The sequence below is a fragment of the Eptatretus burgeri genome, chromosome 17 (assembly GCF_056783735.1).
Source record: "Eptatretus burgeri isolate ZD-2024b chromosome 17, Ebu_testis_v1, whole genome shotgun sequence".
Taxonomy (NCBI): domain Eukaryota; kingdom Metazoa; phylum Chordata; class Myxini; order Myxiniformes; family Myxinidae; genus Eptatretus; species Eptatretus burgeri.
The window spans coordinates 53385796-53409120 of record NC_140977.1 but is presented as its reverse complement, the minus strand read 5'-3'; the positions used below and the strand labels follow the sequence as shown (position 1 = coordinate 53409120).

The 23325-nt window shown below is 43.7% G+C and overlaps 1 protein-coding gene across 2 annotated transcripts in view; it reads right to left on the bottom strand.

The window, feature by feature from the left end:
- The window catches only part of XPO6 (exportin 6), a 55752-nt gene that overhangs the window by 19556 nt on the left and 12871 nt on the right, over window positions 1–23325 (bottom strand). For both annotated transcript variants that reach the window (XM_085862924.1, XM_085862925.1), the window contains exons 4-14: window positions 22421–22533; window positions 21940–22137; window positions 11189–11348; window positions 11010–11087; window positions 9848–10077; window positions 8482–8660; window positions 6093–6219; window positions 5889–5998; window positions 4353–4461; window positions 4077–4169; window positions 3759–3828 (exon numbers count right to left, since the gene is read on the bottom strand). In XM_085862924.1, the coding sequence (XP_085719050.1) occupies window positions 3759–3828; window positions 4077–4169; window positions 4353–4461; window positions 5889–5998; window positions 6093–6219; window positions 8482–8660; window positions 9848–10077; window positions 11010–11087; window positions 11189–11348; window positions 21940–22137; window positions 22421–22533 (1467 nt within the window). The remainder of the gene's footprint in view (window positions 1–3758; window positions 3829–4076; window positions 4170–4352; window positions 4462–5888; window positions 5999–6092; window positions 6220–8481; window positions 8661–9847; window positions 10078–11009; window positions 11088–11188; window positions 11349–21939; window positions 22138–22420; window positions 22534–23325) is intronic.

The window sequence follows — 23325 nt, the reverse complement described above, 5'->3', positions numbered from 1 at the left end:
ACTTACGGGACTCGGCGCCACAACACGCATTCAAAGAAAAAGCAAGAAAAGACCCCCTCATAGACAAGGGAGTCAGACTGGGCCCGTGGGCCTAATGCGCGTGGAACCTGAAGGAGCGGCCAGGTCCACGAGACCGAAGGGTCTTACCCGCGCCCTCGTGGCGCGATGGCGGGCAAGCCGCGATGTCAGAGTAGCTGCGCCTGGCTTCGTGCCCCTGGAGTGGTTGGCGAGCTCTCTCCGGCGCTCCCCGTCTGCCTTTCCCGTCGGCTTCGAGCTCCGTCTCCCGACTCGACTGCCCCGCCGACACTGCAGACATGACTGCCCCGCCGACACTGCTGCTGCCACTCCACTGCTCCCACTTTTCCGCACTCTCCAGACCTTCCAGACTGCCACCTTTTCTGCGCTCTCCAGACTTGACTTTTCTGCCGCGAGCAGCGCCGTGCTTGCGCTCAAATAGCCCGGGGGAGGGTTGTCTATGCAAATATCTGGATCACTGCGGGTTCGGAGGCGGGGCCACACCACCCGATGCTCAGCCATTGGGCGGATGAAAAGGGGGCGTGAAGCATTCCTGATCCGCTTTTTGAGGCGAAAGGAACGCATTCACAGCCAATGGCACGACTTGTGGTAGAAAGGCGGAGGTGGTGGGAGTTTGGTTGTTGGCGGGCGTCGTTTGAGAATGGCGGTGAAGCGATGTTTGCGGGATGAAGTTGTGGAGGTAAAGAGACGAAGGTGGTGGTGTTTGAGTTGTAGTTGTTTGGGAATGATGTTGGTGGTGGCGATTTGGTTGTTGGGGGATGATTGGTCCAAAATAATGATAGAGAAAAGAAAAACAGCTAACTCAAAGGATCACAGCCCTGTGAACATGGAAATTCCCTTTAAACAACGGTGGGGAAATCTAACTACACAATTACTTATCGTCATAACTGATCTAAGGACCCTTTATGGTGTATTGCGAATTTCCACAGCCGTAACAATATATATATACAGTGGGGAGAACAAATATTTGATACACTGCCGATTTTGCAGATTTTCCCACTTTCAAAGCAAGTCGAGGTCTGTAATTTTTATCATTGGTACACATCAACTGTGAAAGACGGAATCACAAACAAAAATCCTGAAAATCACATTGTAAGTTTTTAAAATAATTAATTTGCATTTTATTGCATGAAATAAGTATTTGATACATCAGAAAAACAGAACTTAATATTTGGTACAGAAACCTTTGTTTGCAATTACAGAGATCAGACATTTCCTGCAGTTCTTAACCAGGTTTGCACAGACTGCAGCAGGGATTTTGGTCCACTCCTCCATGCAGATCTTCTCCAGATCCTTCAGGTTTCAGGGCTGTCGCTGGGCAACACAGACTTTCAGCTCCGTCCAAAGATTTTCTTTTGGGTTCAGGTCTGGAGACTGGCTAGGCCACTCCAGGACCTTGAGATGCTTTTACGGAGCCATTCCTTAGTTGTCATGGCTGTGTGTTTCAGGTCGTTGTCATGCTGGAAGACCCAGCACGCCCCATCTTCAATGCTCTTTTTGAGGGAAGGAGGTTGTTGGCCAAGATCTCGTGATACATGGCCCCATCCATCCTCCCCTCAATACGGTGCAGTCGTCCTGTCCCCTTTGCAGAAAAGCATCCCCAAAGAATGATGTTTCCACCTCCATGCTTCACGGTTGGGATGGTGTTCTTGGGGTTTTACTCATCCTTCTTCTTCCTCCAAACACGGCGAGTGGAGTTTTAACCAAAAAGCTCGATTTTGGTCTCATCAGACCACATGACCTTCTCCCATTCCTCCTCTGGATCATCCAGATGGTCATTGGCAAAGTTCAGATGGACATGGACATGCGCTGGCTTGAGCAGAGGGATCTTGCATGCGCTGCAGGATTTTAATCCATGACGGCATAGTGTGTTACTTATGGTTTTCTTTGATACTGTGGTCCCAGCTCTCTTCAGGTCATTGACCAGGTCCTGCCGTGTCGTTCTGGGCTGATCCCTCACCTTTCTCATGATCATTGAGGCTCCAAGAGGTGAGATCTTGCATGGAGCCCCAGACCGAGAGAGATTGACTGTTATCTTGAACTTCTTCCATTTTCTAATAATTGCGCCAACAGTTGTTGCCTTCTCACCAAGCTGCTTGCCTATTGTCCTGTAGCCCATCCCAGCCTTGTGCAAGTCTACAATTTCGTCCCTGATGTCCTTGGACAGCTCTCTGGTCTTGCCCATTGTGGAGAGGTTGGAGTCTGATTGATTGAGTGTGGACAGCTGTCTTTTATGCAGATAACGAGTTCAAACAGGTGCAGTTAATACAGGTAATGAGTGGAGAATGGGAGGGCTTCTTCAAGACAAAACTAACAGGTCTGTGAGAGCCAGAATTCTTACTGGTTGGGAGGTGATCAAATACTTATTTCATGCAATAAAATGCAAATTAATTATTTAAAATCATAGAATGTGACTTTCAGGATTTTTGTTTTAGATTCCATCTTTCACAGTTGAAGTGTACCTATGATAAAAATTACAGACCTGTACGTGCTTTGTAAGTGGGAAAACCTGCAAAATCGGCAGTGTATCAAATACTTGTTCTCCCCACTGTATATATATATATATATATATATATATATATATATATATATATATATATATATATATATATATATATATATATATATATATATAGTCATCTCAGGGAGACGTTCACAAACGTTAATCTTTATTAACGGCTGTATGTGATGGCTGGAAGAAAATTTGGAGTGAGAGAGTCCCGGTCCCAAAACAATCATGGAAACACAAACCAAATGTGATCCTTGATAATCAACATAAAATGCTCACGTATGACAAGATGATCCCATCAAGTGTGGACAATGCAAACAAAGCACTGCGTCAGGACATGGTGATCAAACGCAAAAAAAGGAAAAGTCAGTATTGTTAATCGAGGTTTCAGTTCCCAATGACTTTGGATGAAATGCTCCAGAAATCAGGAAAATGACCAAATGCCAGGATCTGAAAAATGAGATCAAGAGGATTTGGAAACTGAAGAAAGCTGAAATTGTACCAGTCATAGTCAGAGCTCCAGCAATGAGAACCCTTAATGAGTGTTTAAAAATCATTCAGGGGAATATCACTCCAAACGAGCTACAAGTGGAGGCTGCCAGAGGTTCAGTGAAGATTTTAAGTCAAGCCCTTGGAACGAGGCAATGAGAACGAAGTTTCACAGTTTTGTTCATGAATCATGATCCTTTACCAAAAAAGGAGATGGATATTTTGAGTTCTGGGCGAACTTCCTCCCACCTCCTGAAATCCAAATGGATATAACAACGCATGTATGTGTGTATGTGTGTATGTATGTATGTATGTGAGTGTGTGAGAGCCACTGCCTTTGCTCGCTTGTATAAACAGGAAAAGGTATGAACTGGACTCCTCTCAAACATGGAAATTTCATTTATTTCTGACATTCTCACGAGTCCAAAGTGCATTCACCAACACAACAATTGTGGTTCACCATTTTATCTAAAAGCTTAAAATTTTGTCAAAAGGACAATTTGATTTACGAATTTTGCACGAGCAATGGTACATTAAACGTGCCTGTCGAGCCAAGCCGAGTCATTGTAAATACGCGCAGCGCATGAGCAAAAAGGCTCGTGAGCATTCAAAGGTCATTTTGAAAGTCTCGTATCAGAAAGTTCAGGCAAGAGTTACTCCTGTCATGAATATGTAGACAAAACTAAAAATAAATACTAATAATTAAAATTTAAAAAATACTGACCTGACCTTGAAGGCACCACAAATTGCTGAAGGCCCAGGTAGATGTTCAGGTTTTCACGGAGCAACGGGGACTGCAAGGGGACAGAACATTAAATGGCACAACTAGCTACGAAAGTCATTTAATTCAAAACCTTTGACATTGCTTGTCCATGAGCAGACAACTGCAGCACAGTTTGTAACCAAGACATTGAAACAGTGAACAGTGCATCACAAGCCAATCATGATGGAAATTTTGAAGTTTACATTGAATAACTTCTGGATGAATAAATTAAATTGTCAGAAGGATGGAGATCAATAGAATTTTCTGAAATAATCTCACCACAATGGAAAAAGCTTGCTCTGGCAATAGCTCTGCCACCCGAGCCACGATCTCCAGGCTTTGGTGCAAGAAATGCTGCCATTCGGTCCGATCCTGAACGTGTGTGTGCAGTGATGATTAATGGAATACAAAGGGATTAATCGAAAAACACTGAAAGAAGAACAAATTTAACAAACAAAAAACAAACATTGCTTTTCTGTAAGAGTTCCATGATATAATGGAAGCAGTTAAACTCTCCAAACAGTCCACCAAATGAGCCTCGAAGCCCACACTCACATCGTCATCAGGGGTTTCATCATCCAGCTCCTCGAGCTCGGACTGGTTGAAGCGGAACTGCACACGACGCAAAACCTCCACCATCAGTGCTGGCAGTGCATCTCTGTACCTATGACAAGTGAGAGATGCAATTGGGAAAAGGGAGGTTGAACGAAGAAAGCGAGACTGAGAACGGGAACAGTGAGTGCGTCTCCGCTTCGACGATTGAACAGGGTTCATCAAAATAAATCACTGTTGCATCAGGATTGACCATTCCAGCTGCAAACTGCGTTTCCCTGAAATGAAAGGGAATTTGGAAACACGTTTGAGTCAAGATCGATAGGATGGGATGAAGTGTAAAAGAAGAACTTACATGTGTGATTGGCTTAACGGGGCGACGTGTTAAAGTAAAAGAAATTAATTAAATTGCCTTACTTGTGCCTGCACATATTCCATGTGGATTCAAAGGCAGTGGTCAAATTCAAAATTCCTCCAAACTCAGTCGTGTATCCTGCGTCAGATTGCAACACCAGCCAAGAAACTGCTTCGGCAAAGCCAATGCTTCATGTATCGGACGACGACAAAAAGTTATCAGGAGACGTGCACTTGCTGTAACATAGAAGTGCATAAAAGGTCTGGCTGACAAAAACTGATGCGATAAACATATCCCATCAGCAAATATAAACAATAACTCTGTCTTCTACTACCTCCTTTCTGGTCTTGCACCCATAGCCCTTTCCAAGCTCTATCCACTTTCTGTCTGCTCTTCCACCCCCCCCCCCCCAGGGTTCTGCAGGACGCAGTCAGTGTGGCAGTAACCACCTTCTTGTGAAACTCCCAAAATCCAAACTCACTGGTCACCTCCATTCATTTGTTATTCTTAGCTTATCTGGAATTTAAATTCCTGATAAGGTATTGTCATTGCGTACCGTCTGTCCGTCCGTCTCCTTTTACAACTTCTCCGGCCAAACCGCTGGGCTGATCCGACTGAAACTTGGCAGTAATGTTCCCGCTCCTGACTGGTAACAGGGATTGCAAAGCTCGGTCCGGTCACGCGACTCTAAGTCGGTCAAAATGGAGGACAGCAAATTTCTTCAAAAAAAAAAATCTTATTCTCCAGACACACCAATCAGAATGCTACCAAATTACGCCAGGACCCAGACAAACTACAGGGCCAGTAGTCCTATTTTTGTATGGTGTTTGGAGTACAGCAAAACCTCGACATACGCTGTTTCTCTACACACTTGTTTCCATTTTACACTCTTGTATACATTACGACTCAACCTCCCGAATCTGCTCACTGGCTTCAGACATAAGCCAATGTGTTCCACCCCGGTGTTGCAAAACAACCGCTCTGGACATACTCCAACCAGCATTTTCTTGTTTTGATCTGGTGTTGAAAAATTGATGTGGTGTTGACGTGGCACAGGCACGATTAGCTGAATGACCTCCACCTGCTTCTCATTTCCTTGTGAAGCAGAGTCGACACAGACAAGGGGGTGGGGGGGGTGGCGATGGGGATGTTTGCAGTTAATCACAAAGCTATCACAATCTCACCTTGCCAGCACGGCTTCCTTGTCTGAAGAACGGTTTTTCATCTTCCCGCTCAGGTAATCCAGGAACGTCGCCCATATGTCAAGGCATGAGAAGTACCCCTCATTGGTCGGCTGGAAAGAGTTTGTCATTGGATGCACGGACTAAGAAGGAGAACAGGCTTTTCGAACAGGCAACATTCAAACCAAGCTCAGAAAGCTCACCCACCTGATTAAACGTGTACTTGAAGAGGAGCGCGAGGAATTCAACCACGGGAAAATGTGAGCTGGATTCCACTCTGCGAAGGTGTACGTTCACAAATAACCGAAGGAACTCTGTGAACCTTTCCAAGTAACTGTTTTGGGGGCACAAGGGAATGGCCCAGGAAGAAGTATTGTGGCAAACAAGGGAAGAGGGAAGAAGGAAGAGAAAACATTATTAAATCAGTGCCCTTACAGGGACAAATGGAAATAAAATTAATAAGCTCCGAGAGCTCGAAATGGTATTTGAGAAGATGATAAAAGTGATGGGGGAGGGGAGGGCGGAATTACCTACTGCAGCTGCTAGGAGTCTTTGCAGACCCTGCAAACACCGAGAAGAGAGCAGTCATGGCGGCACAGTACGTGTCACCGTGGCTGGGAATGTGGTGGGGTCGTAAGAAGCAAAACCCTTTTGCTTCTACCAATCACATATTTCTCCCCAAGAAAGACTCTGCTACATATGGAAAATCCTTTTGCTGACGGATGTCCACACATGGGACAATTTGCAATGCAAATTATATTGAACATGGTACATCTCCATCCAAATGGCCACGGCTTCAGCAGGATTATAACAAGCAAGCAAATGCACGTCATTTGTCGGTCTGCCATTAGAGAATTACTATAGCCAAGGTTTGTGTGGTGTGGGATTGAAGGCTGAGCTCAAAAACGGCGAAGCTTCTGACCGAGCAATCAGGCTCCCAATTCCTCATCTCAGACAGCCTGCAATTTCTCTGAATGGGACAAAGCCGAGGCCGTACCAAGGTCTGTGTACCCACTGGTGAGGCAGGCTCAAAGTAGATGATAGGTGCCCTTTGTCCAAACAAGTTGGGTTACTGTATTTAGACTTTAGTAAACCATCAAGAAGATTGATGTTCAAAGCTGTAGCAAAAATAAAAAATAAAAAAAATAAAAATCAACCCAAGAATGCACCACGGCAATGATGGGACAAATGACCTCATTTCCTTGAGGCCGTACAAGATTGTACAACGATTACTTACACCAAGCATAATCCCATGGTAACTGTGCCCTCTGTACATCAATTTCCATTATGCGTACAGAATATAAATACTTGAACTCAATTAGTTCTGCATGACAAAGACATCACCTTTGAATGTGATGCGGAAAGGGCTGAGCAACAAGACAAGCTCCGCAACTCTCCCCACGCTCAATTGTCCACAGTGCCGTTATAACATCAATTTCATTAAAAACTGCATTTATTGTGATGTCGACCCAAATTTTATTTTATTTTTTTCTTCTTATTGCAACGTTGACCACACATTACAATAATGTGGCAGAGCAATATTTCAGGGCAATTGCCCAATTGGTAGGGGGTTGTATTTTTCCTGGACAGTCATTTTTCATCCTCCAAATCCCATCACAATAATGTGATTATATTATGTTACTGGAGGTGAAGAAGAAATAGGAAGAGGGTTCCAAGACAGGTTCACATGGTAAAACAAAGCTTGCTGGGCGTTCTGCAAAGACTACAAGGACCAGGTTCGTGTGTTGCAGAAAGGGTCTCTATAAATCAAATGTGTCCTGACCTGAGGAGTTTTTTAAAAGTGTTATTGAAGCACTGCTAAAATAAACGAGAAGGGCATTCGGTAGAGGACATACGTCTACCCTGTAATGCCTAATCCACGAGAACATATCTGGCTCAATACATTTTTGAAATATCATGCTATATAATATATGGTTTTTGAGCTCTATCTCTCAATGGTGAAGAAGCACATTCAAAAAAATTCGAGTAGGCGGATCTGGATTCGGATCTTCACCAAAATCGAATCAATTCGTCGTGGGCACACACCCAACCTGCCCACCAAGTTTGTCTGAATCCGCTGACCACTTTTTGAGAAATTGTGCTATATATTGGTTTCAGCCCATCTCTCAATGGTGAAGAACTACTTTAAAAATTATCAGATCTGGATCCGAATCCGAATCTTCACCAAAACTGAATCATTTCTTCCTAGTCACACACCCATGTCCACCAAGTTTCGTCCGAATCCGTCCACAACTTTTTGAGATATCCTGTACACAAACAAAAAGACAGACAGAAACATGACCTCCTTCAGCTTTGGTGGTGGAGCTAATAAATACAAACATATGAGGAATGTCAATTAGCTTGCTTCAAATCAAATTCCAAAAGCCCAATCAGAATGCATCAACTGAAGGCACAAGACCATTTCGGAAATCCAATTGAACACCAAGCGCTGATGACCAAGTTTGGGTCCAAATCGGAGACAACATTGAACCTTTTCATGCACACAGTAAAATTTACTGCTTTGCACATTCTTCATGCACTTGGTGGTGGAACGTCTGCCTCGGTGAGAAAGGAAATATAAATAAATAAATCTCACTTTTCGTCAAGGTCTTGAAGACGTGCTCGCACCGTGCTGCCCTTCGCATCCTTCGTGATCTTCTGCAGAAGGTAGAACGTGTGCTGAAAGGCGCGCAACAAGTACTCCTCAAACTCGCACGGAACACAGTTCTTGGACATCAGCTCGTTCACGCAGCTCATCGCCAACACGCCCAGAGCCTGACACACGACAGGAAGAGCCTCGGATACAAGGACCAATCATGCGACGATCGACAGCATGATACAAAGGAACATTCCCCCACCCACAAAATTTTGCTTCTTTATCCATCTTGTCCATGTTGACATCATTGCACCTTCTAGTTCTCATCCTTACCCGCGGATCCCTTGTTCTCCGTTTATTTTATTATTATTTTTTTTACATCCTTACCAGTCTCCATTTATTTTGTCCCTCAGTCCTGCTGTTGGCATTTCCCCCTTCTTCTGCTGTTCTTTTGTTATGTTGCATCCTGATCCATTGTGTTCTACTGCTTCCGTGAGCCTCGACTTTATATACAAATAAAATAAATATAAAACAACCTCGTCTTTCTCCATGTATGAGAGAGGTAACGAAGAGGTCCGGTAATGTTTATCACTGCACTTCAGGGAATGAATACCTACACTGTAGCAACAAAGTGCAACTCCCACAATGACTAGAAAATAGAGGCACCCTTAACTATTTGAACCAGAGTAGGACACGTGTCGTTATTCACCTTCTTTATGTACAAGACTGATGAAAAGGAGATGTAAAACATGTGGAGGAAAAAAAATGTATATATATATATATATCTGTATACTATATAACATTCATTGCAGGTTCAATATTGTAAATTCTGCACAAAGTTTACTAAAAGTGTACAAACAGGAAGAGGAAGTCGAAACTCTTATAAATGTCAACGAAGAAACCAGAGGAAGGTCAAGCACCAATCGCAACCGACTGGAATTAAATGGAGAAAGAACCTTGGTTTTGTCAAAAAAAAACAAATATATATATTTTTTAATCAACCCACATTGTAATATAAATGAAACCCAGAGATAAGCATTTCAAAGAATATTATTCAACTAAGTACATTCCCTCAATTCCAGAGCCATATACATGTCACAGTCATTATTAGTGGGGCTCGGGGGGAAGCAGTCTCAGTGAAAATGAAGAAATGAGCAGTAAGTTAAGCTATCATGTAGAAAATCATGCGCATGCGCAACACGCACGCACGCACGCACGCACGCACGCACGCACGCACGCACGCACGCACGCACGCACGCACGCACGCACGCACGCACACACACACACACACACACACACACACACACACACACACACACACACACACACACACACACACACACACACACACACACACACACTTTACCGAGGCCTTCTCGGTGCCTCCCCCATCGCAACCCAAGCGTGCAAAATGAAAGATGGTGGCGAGCAGCTGAGGGCTAATACTAGTGGACAACGGGATCCAGCTGAAGAGGTGTACGAGGCACTCCAGCGTCAAGCTACAAACGTGCTGGCTGTCGCGATCCAGTGTCGGCACAGGTTGCGTGAAGAAGCGACCGCCATCCGGCATGTGGAATAGACTCCCCAGCAACTCTCCTGCGTGCAGGAGATGCCAGCAGCAAAGTTACTCATTCCATGTAATTATCAACAGTTGGAAAATAACCCTTACTATAACTCACGGACCAATGTTTGTTTGTGCATTTGTTTGTCACATTTTTTTTATTTTTAATATGCCCACTCATACAGTTCTGGGTCAATTACATCAAGACTTGCTACATAGGATCAGCATAACCCCAAAATAGTGCAGAGGGGAGTTGTGGTCTTGGGGGAGGGGGGGGGGGTGAGGCAAATTATCTAAATAAATGTGTATCTCAGTGGGAAAGGGTTTTACAAGTCCTCACCCTTTATAATACAGAACAGTATTGCTGCTCCCACGTTTTCCAGTGCAGTGAGGTGTTTTGAATTATAGGCAGTGAGCATGTTTTTACTTCATGCATGTAACTTGGGTTATTATTCCCACGCTTTCTAAGAAAAGCGGGAATATTGTGATTGTCTCCGCCGTCCGTCTGTCTTACCCTGTAACTCCTCCTACACCGTTTGAAATAGGAACTTGAAACTTTGGGACATTGTAGATGTATGTATGGGGAAGTGCACAACACTTTCGGATTTTTGATATGACCCCGAGGGGCCAGGCCAGAGGGGTTGGGGTCATGGGGGTTGATTAAAAAAAAAAATTGTCATAGATTTTTAAATGAATAAAATTTCACCGAGCGTTAATGGGACAAAGCAGTGCGTGCGGGAATATGCGATGGTGTGCCATTGACAACGTCGTTCTAGTCTTGTTTTATTTTCGGGAGCAATCGAGTCAGCTGCCTACTCACCACCCAAATAAAGGTATGTGTGATAAGAACATGTTGGAACAGCTTGGAACAAGATCACCTGTAGGACAGGTCCTCTGCTCATAATAATAATAAGAATAAAGATGAAGGTATAACATGGAACAATGCGATCATCAGGTAAACACTGACCCATGCTGACAGTGAAGGGTGAAGGTGGAGGTACAGAGTTCAATGAAACGTGCTTGTCCCAGATAGTTTCAAGAATATCTGTAAAGCACAAGTAATATGGAAGAGCATGCAATTAAAGGGAAAGGGAAAGTAAACAAAGAGGTTCCCCCCACCCCCCACCACCTTTTGAATCAAGCTACCTGCAAGGAGAGAAAGGACGGTTGGGACCTGATCAAGCAGCAAGCGCCGTAGTTCGTGTTTACGTGCAACACTCATGTCCTCACGTGGACAGGCCAGCTCCTCAGATGCAGTTTTTAGTAGAACGAGTCCGATCGGAGCATTCGATGGATGCTGCGTTAGCTGGATAGAGATGAGAGTGGAAAGGAAATCAAAACAAGGGTACACATACAATTGTCAATTACAAAAAAAAAGAAAAAAAACCGAAAAAGAGCAAGCAGAGATTGCAGACCCTCGCTAGGATTTATGTGGTGTACTTTGTGGGGCAAATAAATGGTAGGTTTTACTGAAGGAAAGGTCATCGATTGCAAATTAAAGATATAAATAGTATAAACGAAAGGGCAAAGGTCTGAAAAGGTGTCAAGGTCTCAAGCTCCAAAAGGTCTATATTAAAAACGCATAAATGAATAAATAAGGCTTGAAAGGGTTCAAAAGGTCCAAGGGGATAGTCTTAAAAAAGGGTCTAAGGGGGCTGAAGAGTTCCTATAAAGGGTTCGAAAGGTCTAAAAAGGTATGTTCCAATAGTATGTAATTAATGGATGTAATCTTTATCATTATGTATTTTTAGCTCACCTGGACTTTAGTCAGGTGAGCTTATGCGATCGAGCAGTGTCCACAAGTCAGTCAGTGAGTCAGTCCATGAACACTTCAGTCATTATCGCTTGAACCAAACATGATTTTGATGAAACCTGTCCACAAGCTTCATATCTGATGCCTAACGAAGGTGTATTGACCGCATTAAAATCTGCTCATTAATGGGGTCTCTGGGGGGGGGGGCTTTGACCCCTCCCAAAGTTATTTGCTCTCTTCTCCGAAACTACACACAACCTTCATCACCCGTGATGTACGAAAGTTTGTTCACAGCAACCAAAAAATAATAATAATAATAAAATAAGAGTACAGGGGTCCTGCAGGCGATTTGAGTGATTGTTAACCCCCCATCAAAGATGGACGGAGGTTACTGTTTTCACCCCTGTCTTTTTTTTGTTTGTTTGTTTGTGAACAGTATTACGGAAAAACTCAACGGATTTCGACGAAACTGGTGGGGGGATTAGGTATGGTCCAAGGATCATGCCATTAGATTTTGGACTTGGTCGAAAGTCCAATATGGCCGCTATGGCGGCCATTTTGAAAAAAGATTTGAATTTTTGTTTTTGCATTTCTACATGTTTTAAGTGATTTCCAACCAAAAAAAAAATAAATTTGTTAGAGAAAAAAACAACTTAGAAAATTTTGCAACTTTTTTCCAAAAAATTTGGATTTTATTTGAAAAATATTTGATTTTTTTTTTTTTTGCATTTCTACATGTTTTAAGTGATTTCCAAAACAAAAAAAATTTGTTAGAGAAGAAAAAAAAAAAATTTGCAACTTTTTTTTCAAAAAAATTTCGATCTTATTTTTTGGGCATTTCTACATGCGCGTCGATCGAGTTTAGTTTATTCAATCATGGCCCAGTAGAGTCTGATCCGTTTTGACCTACAATGAAGAGGATATCAGGTTTACTTAAGTGACCCAGCAGTATTGGCGGCGGAGGTTTTGCACTCTACCGAGTGCTCCCCCTCGAGTTGCTCCTGATCTAGGTGAGCTTCAGGACAGGCGGTCATATTTTTTATCATTGTGTAGGGTCATTCAATGTCAAATCAACCAATGCAAGTGACATTTCCCTACCACACAATCTCAGATTTTGCTCATACTTATGTGAAGGTTGGGTACAAGTATGAAAACACAAGATATGAAGTGGTTTGAGCCAGCTCCCAATATATAGGGGAATCTGGCCACTTCTAATTTCCCCGTTGTATGTATACATATATATATACATATATACATATATACATACATATATACATATATACATATATATATACATACATACATACACACACACACACACACACACACAAGCCTGGTGTTGGCTTAGTGGTTAGGGTGGCAGCTTGGGATTCCAGTGTCCTGAGTTCAAGTCCCGTTTGCTGCTGAATTAACACCAGGGGGTTGACTCAGCCTGTCATCCTTCCGAGGTCGGCGAAATGAGTGCCAGTGTACTGGTCCCGGTGTATGCCCCGGTTAGAATAGGTGTACCATATCCCTGTGTGTCGTAAGAGGCGACCAGGGTTGGCGTCAGGAAGGGCATCCGGCCATAAAACATAGCCTCACAAAAAGCCAAACCCCTGCACAGCAGGGAAAAATGGCTGTAAAAACGGTCATTTTATTTTATATATATATATATATATATATATATATATATATATATATATATATATATATATATATATATATATATATATATATATATATATATATATATATATATATATATAAACAAGAGGGTGTTTTGTCTCATTTTTCAGGAATAGAGACTTTTGCGACCTACTCTCATCCTACACCATGATTCCACAACAACATTTTTGCAACCTATGTTTGCACAAGTCAGACTGGTATCACAGCTGACTGGAATTTCTTTGCTACCAGTCATGGTAAAAGCCCGTGTGACGGGATTGGTGGCACAAACGTCTGGTCGCACGTACTAGTTTAGAGGCAACTCAACAGGGGCAGATTGTGACACCATTTCAGCTCTATTATTGGGCAAATGAACATGTCTCTGGTATAAAGGTCATCTTTGTCCCGAAAGAGGACGTTTCTGCCCAGGGTTCAAAGATTTACTTGAGATTGAAAAATACCAAGACAGTGCCAGACACACGGAGCTATCATAGGTTTATACCAGTATTCAATGATGAAATTTGAACGTATCAACTCTCAAGCGACAGTCAGCACAGCCGTCGAGGTTGGTTAAGCTGAACCCACTGTGGATGATGAATTTCCAAGTGAACGAGAACTGAAGCCAGGGCAGTGTGTGACTGCAGTGTATGATGATGAATCTGAAAACCATATGTATATGAAAACATATATGAAAACCATATGCAAAACCATATGCATTGTTACGGATCTGAAAACTATATGCATTCAAACATACAGATGTTCCAAAAGTCAGTTATTCCGTTAAGTACATGTGAAGATAGGTCCCTTCCTTTTGTCTAGTGGGAGAATCAAAGGTGTGCGTTGCGATGTTCTTTTTTTTTTTAGGTAGGTTATTAAATCTTTACATCCAACAACCATCCCATCCCCCATTACGAGCCACTACCCATCCGCTGTCCACTCGCACCCTGACTTGCCGAGGGAAGACCTTGCAGCCGTTCCTTGCCGCTTCCACAAACGTTCCTTTTCAACGTTGTAACTCTTGCTCGACGACCTTTTCAACATTGCAACTCTTGCTCGACGACCTTTTCAACATTGTAACTCTTGCACGCCGACCTTTTCAACGTTGTAACTCTTGCTCGACGAGTGCAAACATGCGTGGAAGGGGGGGGGGTTCCCCAAACAAGGCCAAGACCCCGCCCAGAATGGGTGGATCCGTGGAGGCCCTGTCCAATCAGGGCGGACAGTGACGTCTGTTCCACTGAGCCCCCGCCCCGTTAGGGGAGGTCCATAAAAAGACGACACCATCCTCAGTCTTGAGAGGAGTTCTTTGGAGGAGTGAGTTGGTTGGTGTGCGTCATGTGTTCTGAGCTGGAGTCTGAGTTCAGTTCACTTCATAAGGAGTTCAGCTCTGTGTGGGGCATTCGAGGGCGTTCGTCGGAGATTTATTGGAGACAGGGAATTCATTGCTGGAGACTGGGGCGTTCGTGGAAGTTTTGCTGGGTCCTGTCCGTGACCCTGACCCCCGCCCTGGGACTCCGACTACTCCTCTCAAGTTTCTCTGAAGACACGAGCCCCACGTGTGTGACTGTGGGCCGGGCTGCACGGCCATTGGCAGGTGCCGCACCACGGAGCACTCCATCCCTCCAACGTGCAGGTACCCCGCCGAACCGCGACCCCAGCTCGTCTCTCCCTGGCTGCGGGGGTCCTAATAAAACACCTGGGTTTTATTTTTGTCGGTGTGTGTGTGTGTGTGTGTGTGTGTGTGTGTGTGTGTGTGTGTGTGTGTGTGTGTGTGTGTGTGTGTGTGTGTGTGTGTGTGTGTGTGTGTGTGTGCCGCCGTCTCTTAAGTAGAAATGCTTTAGTGTTTATTTCTGATCATTGTGAATTCTTTCTTGTATATTCCACGATAAGTCTTGCTCTGTGTCCTTATTGTAAATAAACCATTATTACAAATGTTCCCAGTTCGTTTCCATCCTTTCTTTCATTGGTCCAGATCTGAGTTTTAGCTGGGTTTTTATACCCGATAATTCGTTCATCCGAGCCGGCACGGCTTTGGCAGTTCCGCTCGACTGCACCAGAACCGGAGTTGGTAGTCGGTAGTTGGAACTCTACCGCAGTCGGTAGCGTGACCCAGTTCGAGCAAGATGTGCAGAGGGCGTGGTTTCCCGGTAGACACCGCGTGGTTAATTAGGTAAATTGGTTCTAGACAAAAAGGCCCTAGGCTACGCGGTGGAGGTATTGGCGTCCACGGTCGGTTAAGCGACCCGCCGCCTCACGGAGTTATCCGGAGCGACGACCTACAATTCCGGAGAGTCCGGTGGGAATCGACGTAACTTTCCCCATCTAGCGGTCGTTCTCGTCACCGGACCTCCGGTCCGCAACAGTATGTTGGCTGCTTCTCAGTAAGCTCGGATGAACAGAGACATAATGGTCAATTTCATGCACAGGAGTCAACCTACCAATAAGCTTTCAAAGCCAGCTAGAAGGGATCAATGTAATGTCCCATTCAGTCATGTACTGTGCAGTGCTCCTGTGCAAACTTCAGTAGCTAGTCATGGCCGCTGTTACAAGTTTGAATAAAGAACAAGTGGTGCCAGGCACAACAAATCCTGCCCATTTAAGGCATAAAGTTATTTTGGGGATCAAATTTAAATTTGATACATCCTTAACCTGAATGTTGATTATAAGGAATAGAATAAGGAATATTTTAGTCTTAGTTTGAAGTCAATTAAACCATTTTTGATGAAGTTATGAGCGAAAAACGATTTTGACCTTTCAAGGCCACGTAAGGTCAAAGGTCATGGTGTCAAATGAAAGCCAATTAACAATATAAACTTAAGATATACTTGGCCACTAGTTTACAGCTCACAGTATCCATACTATAAATAATAATTTCACTTTCACAGTTACAATATATACAGTCCATATTATAGGGATGTACTATATGTAAAATAGTATTGAGAACGGTTTGTTATTTGTGTTTGTTAATAACAATCAAATATTCTTTCAATTTATATTCTGTGTTATGTTTATTTGTTCAACAAGAATATTAAATAACAAACTAGAGGGGGAGCACTCTGTAGAGTGCAAAACCTCCGCCGCCAATACTGCGAGGTCACTCAAGTGAACCTGATATCCAATTCATTCATTTGATGTCAACAGTGCTCGCAGAGTTATAGTTTGCAACTTTCCCTTTTACATATTCAATTCATTCGTCATAACTAGATTCCTTGAGACAGAAATTGATTTTTTAAGTGGGTATATCCACCTGAAGTTCCAAAATCAGCCGCAATTATAATTTTGGCTTGTTTTTTTGTTGGAAATCACTTATAACATGTAGAAACCCCCCCCAAAAATCGAAATTTTGTTGGAAAAAAAAAGTTGCAAATTTTTTTTTTCTCTAACAATTTTTTCTTTGGTTGGAAATCACTTAAAACATGTAGAAATGCAAAAACAAAAATTTAAATATTTTTTCAAAATGGCCTCCATAGCGGCCATATTGGACTTTGGACCAAGTCCAAAATCTGATGGCATGATCCTTGGACCATACCTAATCCCGCCACCAAGTTTCGTAAAAAATCCGTCGAGGAGTTTTTCCGTAATACTGTTCACAAACAAACAAACAAACAAATACATGAGTGAAAACAGTAACCTCCGTCCATCTTCCATGGCGGAGGTTAATAAATGAATACGTTCTGATTGTAAAACGATTTTGACTCTCGACTTTCATTGCCCACCTGTGAATAAAATTTGATTGTTTGAGCCAGCCGTTTTCCCATAAAGTTGTATTTTCGTAACCACGTTTTAGTTTTAATGGAAAATTTGTAATTTTGACCGATGACCATGACCCCAAAAACTTCGGACCCTACCGATCTTCACAAATATGCATTTTTCACAATAGGATTGTTAGGATTTTAAGTCACAAATAGAATAAGGTTCACTATAAGCTTAGTTTGAAGTAAATCGGATCATTTTTGACAAAGTTATGAGCGAAATACGATTTTGACCTTTTCGTGACCTGACCTTGACCTTTGACCTAATTGGACCCAAAAGTTAATGGGGTCGTCCGAGGTTCATTACCCACCTGTGGATACAATTTGACAGTGTTTGAGCCAGCCGTTTTCTAGTAAAGTTGTATTTTCATAACTATGTTTTAGTTTTAATGGAAAATTTGTAATTTTGACCGATGACCATGACCCCCAAAACTTCGGACACTACCGATCTTCACAAATATGCATTTTTCACTCTAGGAATGGATAGGATTATAAGTGACAAATAGAATAAGGTTCACTATAAGCTTAGTTTGAAGTAAATCAGATCATTTTTGTCGAAGTTACAAGTGAAAAACGATTTTGATCTTTTCGTGACCTTGACCTTTGATCCAATTGGACCCAAAAGTTAATGGGGTCGTCCAAGGTTCATTGCCCACCTGTGGATTAAATTTGATAGTGTTTGCTAAAGCGGTTTTGCTGTAAAGTTGCTAACAGACAGATAAACAAACAAACAGACAAACAAACAAACCAGATGATTACAATATCCCACTCCCTCCCTCCCTCCGGGGGCGGAATAACAAGCAACAGTCACAACAAGGTCGTGAGATGCTTCAGACGACACAAAGCAAGAAATCTGTGACTCGACTATGGATCTACAATTCATGATCACCTTCATGCCATGTGTTTTGGGGTTGAAAGAGAGGTTCATTTATCATCAAGGGTGACCGAACAAGTTTGATCGTATTCCTTTTGTTGTTGTTTTAGCTATTATTATTATGTAGAACAGCCTCGGTACGCATTCGGAAAATGGGAAATAAACGATTTCTGCACTTGAAATAATTTTCATTACTTCTGAAAAATGAGACAAAACATCCTCTTGGTATTTTTAGCCGCGTCTCGCGTAGCAAACGCTGGCTCTAAGAGAGCTCTGTGTTGTTCTTGTTCTTGTTCTTCTTCTTCTGGTGAAGACAAAACCTTTAGGACGCGGCTCTTTTACATACAGGATCCGGATCTCCTTAAATACTAAACACCTGTACACATCCTCGCATTGAGGGTTAATTTTGAGAGCGTCTATCATGAACTTTTAAATATATTTGGACATTTGCTTTAAAGTTTCGAAACGTTAACGTTACTATTTAAAGATTATTCCACTTAATGTGTTGTAATTTCGTAAATACACTATTTTCTCGTCATGAACAAGGAGCCTCCATGACTGGTCTCACTATTGGCTCCATCAAGGCATGTGACAAAATATCGGAAGTTGTTATTGTTATTGTGATCAAAATGCTGACGTTTCGACTTTCTGTAATGAATTTTTAGCCGCGTCGCGTTGCGAACGCTGGTTCTAAGAGAGCTCTGCGTTCTTCTTCATGTTCTTCTTCTTCTGGTGAAGACAAAACCTTTATGACGCGGCTCTTGGACACATTTGTCCTTGTTTATATTTCCAAGCTGAGGTCTTCTGGAATCTGGAAAAGTAGATCAGGATCATTTTCATTCACAGGCACACCGATTATTTGGGGTTCAATTGAGAGACTGCAAAAATAGATTTATATTTACTGTAATCATCTCTAAGTATTTGAGCTGGCATGATTTTGACTGCAGATTCAGAACCTACATGAAAAGTTCACCTTAAACACCAGGATTGGCGAGTCCAACTGAGATCGTTTCGGAATTGTGAGGGAAAATAGGTTTACAGGAATGGGCGACGGGCGTGGTCCGCTCGTTGCTGTTGGCAACGGGAAAACGCGAAGTGACCAGATTCCCTTTAATATTGGGAGCTGGGAAAAACCACTTCAGACCCTGTGTTTTCATACTTGTACCCAACCTTCACATAAGTACAAGCACAATATGAGATGGTGTGGTCCCGAGCACTGGATGATTTGACAATAATGGTACAGGGTCATTCCATTTGTCTTACCATGATCATGTACCATTATGTGTACAATCTTTATCATTATGTATTATCATGTACCATTATAATTAGATATCATCATGTACCATCATCATTGATACTATAATGGAGCTAAGTGTTCATTATCTCTTCCGAGACGAAGCGTCAACAGTCCACGAAACCGAGCTATATTGTACATAGTATACATGACTCTGGATCACTACACTTTCTAACTCGCTATCACGAGCGAATGAGTGAAAATTATGGGGGATAAAAAGTGAAGCCAAGGCCGCCGAGTACAAGGTATGCAGCCCGAGTGATGGCATGTTTACTAAATCTATATTGGAGCAAGTGTAAGTGATTATGCATGTATGTGTGTTTGTATGTCCCCCCTCCCTACTCACTAACACACACACGTCCTCAACCCCACCCCGCCTCCCAACTCTGTCCTCTCTCAGCTACTCCCCCCCCCCACCACCACACCCAAACTCTGTACTCCCCTCCCACTTTCTTCAAATCGTCAACTTCATCCCCCCACTCCTCAAAAGCTTCAAACCCCTCAAGTCCAACTCTGCCCCCTCTGCTCCCCCGGCCCCCCCAACCCAACTCTGTCATCATCTCCCCTTTTCTGCTTCAAGTCCTCAACTGCCCCAAACCCAAGTACCCAACCCCAAGTCCTCCACCACCCCCCCCCCACATCTCAATTTCCTTCTTCCAAATACATGCATCCTCACCGCCAACTCTGTCCTACCCTCCCCATTTCTTCCTGTTCTTAACATTACACAGGGAACTATGGCGCATGAGAAGGCCATTCAACCTCTCATGCCTGTGTTTGGTCCTGTCCCCATTTAAGAACAATGTTAACATTAAAAAAAATATGAATTGTTAAATTCACAATCAATGGACGAAGCAAATATGTGCAAGTTTCAGGATCAGATCGATTAATCAGCCAAAGTGGTTCGTAACACCCACAATGAACAACATTTCCCCAAACATTCATGATAAGCTCGGAAATAGTAACAAGGAAAATTTTATTTATTTAAAAACCCACAGGCTTCCATCCTGTTGCACTTTCAATTCAGGCCTCGCCGGATAGCTTTCTTCCACACCAAGATCACGACAAGTGAAACCGAATGGCAAGTTAGTTGCTCATTGGTAAAACAGCCGGAGCAAGTAGCGGGTTGCATAACAAATGTCTCCATTTAATAATTAATCAACAGTCAAAACCATCTTGCGCTTGCCGAAGAAACAGCATTTCAACTTCCCCCCTTCTTCACTTATCCTCACTATAATTCATGGATCAGTGTTTGTGTGTTTTAGCAATTTGTTTGTTATGCTACTCCTTCAGTTGTGGGCCGATTAAATCCAGACTTCCTAAATAGGATCAGCATGACCCAAATTCGTGGAGAGGGGTGTTTTTTATATTTGCCGGTGGTCTTGGGGGAGGAGGGGAGTGGGGAGGGGGAGGGGGGAGGGGGAGGGGGGAGGGGAGAGGGGGAGGGGGGAGGGGACGTACGTAAATTCTCGATGTAAATGTGCATCATGTAGCACCACCTCCAGGTGTGGGAGAGCATTACAAGTCTTCACCATTTACAGTATAATATTCCTGTCCCCATGTTTTCCAGTGCAATGAGGCGTTTTGAATTATAAGCAGTAGTTAGGTTTCTACTTCATGCACATAACTTCATGGGTTTTTTTTTTGTGTATACAGAGCTGTCAGTTGAATACACACCGCCCAAATAAGGGTACGAGTCAGAAGAACATGTTGCATGCTTGGAACAAGATCACCCATAGGGTGGGTACTCTGCGAGTGTGTATCACGATCATTATGCATCACAAGCAGAGTACTCGCCCGACGGGCGATGTTGTTCCAAGCATGCAACACGTTTTTCTGACATATATCTGTGTGGTGTATAGGCAACTGACAGATGCCTCAATTGCTCCCCAAAATAATAATAATAAAAATAACCTGGGTTACATGCAGAAAGCAAAAACATGCCAACTGCTCACTGCTCACTGCACTGGAAAATGTGGGGACAGCAAAACTGTACTGTAAAAGATGGGGACCTGCCATTCCCTCCCACACCTGAAGCAGCATGACAATACACATTCACGTAGAGGGTTTTCCTCCACTACCCTCACCCCCCCCACCACCCCCCTCAAGACCGTGGGCTAAGATTATAATAAAAAACACCCTGATATACAAATTGGGGTCATGCTGATCCAATGTAGCAAGTCTGGATGTAATCAGTCAAGAACTGTACGAGTCGCCGCGCAACAAACATACACCAGTCCATGAAATATAGCAAGGATTATGTACCATTATTTATAATTATCTTAAGTTATAATTATCATTATTATGGGATAATTATCATTAAAATTTCAACATGACGAAATCAAGACATTCACGTTCTGTGCAAACGGACAGACATACAGACGCCCAAATGCAATATTCTCTGCTCTGACAAGGGTAAAAAATAAATAAACAAGCAAACAAACAAATAAATAAAACAAAACAAAACTCTTCAATAAGTGAAACTGCAGAATATCCAGCGAAGGAACAAAACAACACCAAACGGATTATGCAATTGCTCCAGACTCGACTTCTGCTGAGAAAAATAGCTACGAAGTCCACCTGCAGTATGTTGGAGAAGAAGTCGTGGTAGAATGCAGGCCAGTCTTGGCGTCCGATGTCCACAATCACTTTGCACAGTTTATTCCGAACAGATGGAGGAAGCGAGCGCTGTCTGGACAGCAACAGCTTTGGCAATGCATCGCGCAACTCCACCTTTTCCCTCTCAGTTACCCCAGGCCACAACCGATTCACTACGTTCTAAAGGCGGGGGTGGAGGATGACATAATAACCACATGATAGAAACAGTGATGCTGTGTTGATATTCATCACGAGGCAGGAAAGAGGCAGGAAAGAGGCAGGAAAGAGGCAGGAAAGAGGCAGGAAAGAGGACCGAGACGGAGGAGGAGAAGAAGGAGAACAGCCGCGAAAGGGAAGGTTTGAGAGCATGGGTGAGGGACCAAGAGAATAATACTTTGAGACGCTAACAAAGGTCTCGGGTTGAATAAAAATTTAAAATAAACCGTTTGAGTACAAGGCATACCTCCAGCACAGTTAGGCTGTACATCATCACGTACTCATTACTTGTGTTCGAGAAGAAGAAGAAGCAGTGATGCCAAGCACCCGCTTGCTGTGCAAAATTGTTCAACAGCTCCTCTAAATGGCAGGTGGTGGTGGAAGGGCAAAGGGGAGGGGGAGGGGAGTGCAGGAAACAGAAAGATCACACAAAATTTGAAGGAGAGGAAATGCTTTCAAAACGCTCTGTGATCGTTCACGATTTTCATTTACTTAAAATAACAACAAGAAAAAAATAACAATCAGAGATTGCAGACCCACACCACGACTTGTTTTGTGGTGTTTGCATGTTTTTGTGTGGCGTTTGTGTTACGTAATTAATACGAGACATGACTAGAACTGCCACTTTTTAACTGTTGGCAGTGATGACCGGGGTGCGAGGGGGTTCCCGACCACGGGGTCCGGTGCGAGGAGGTCCCGACCACGGGGTCCGGTGCGAGGGGGTTCCCGACCACGGGGTCCGGTGCGAGGAGGTCCCGACCACGGGGTCCGGTGCGAGGAGGTCCCGACCACGGGGTCCGGTGCGAGGAGGTCCCGACCACGGGGTCCGGTGCGAGGAGATTCCGACCACGGGGTCCGGTGCGAGGAGATTCCGACCACGGGGTCCGGTGCGAGGAGATTCCGACCACGGGGTCCGGTGCGAGGAGATTCCGACCACGGGGTCCGGTGCGAGGAGATTCCGACCACGGGGTCCGGTGCGAGGAGATTCCGACCACGGGGTCCGGTGCGAGGAGGTCCCGACCACGGGGTCCGGTGCGAGGAGGTCCCGACCACGGGGTCCGGTGCGAGGAGGTCCCGACCACGGGGTCCGGTGCGAGGAGGTCCCGACCACGGGGTCCGGTGCGAGGAGGTCCCGACCACGGGGTCCGGTGC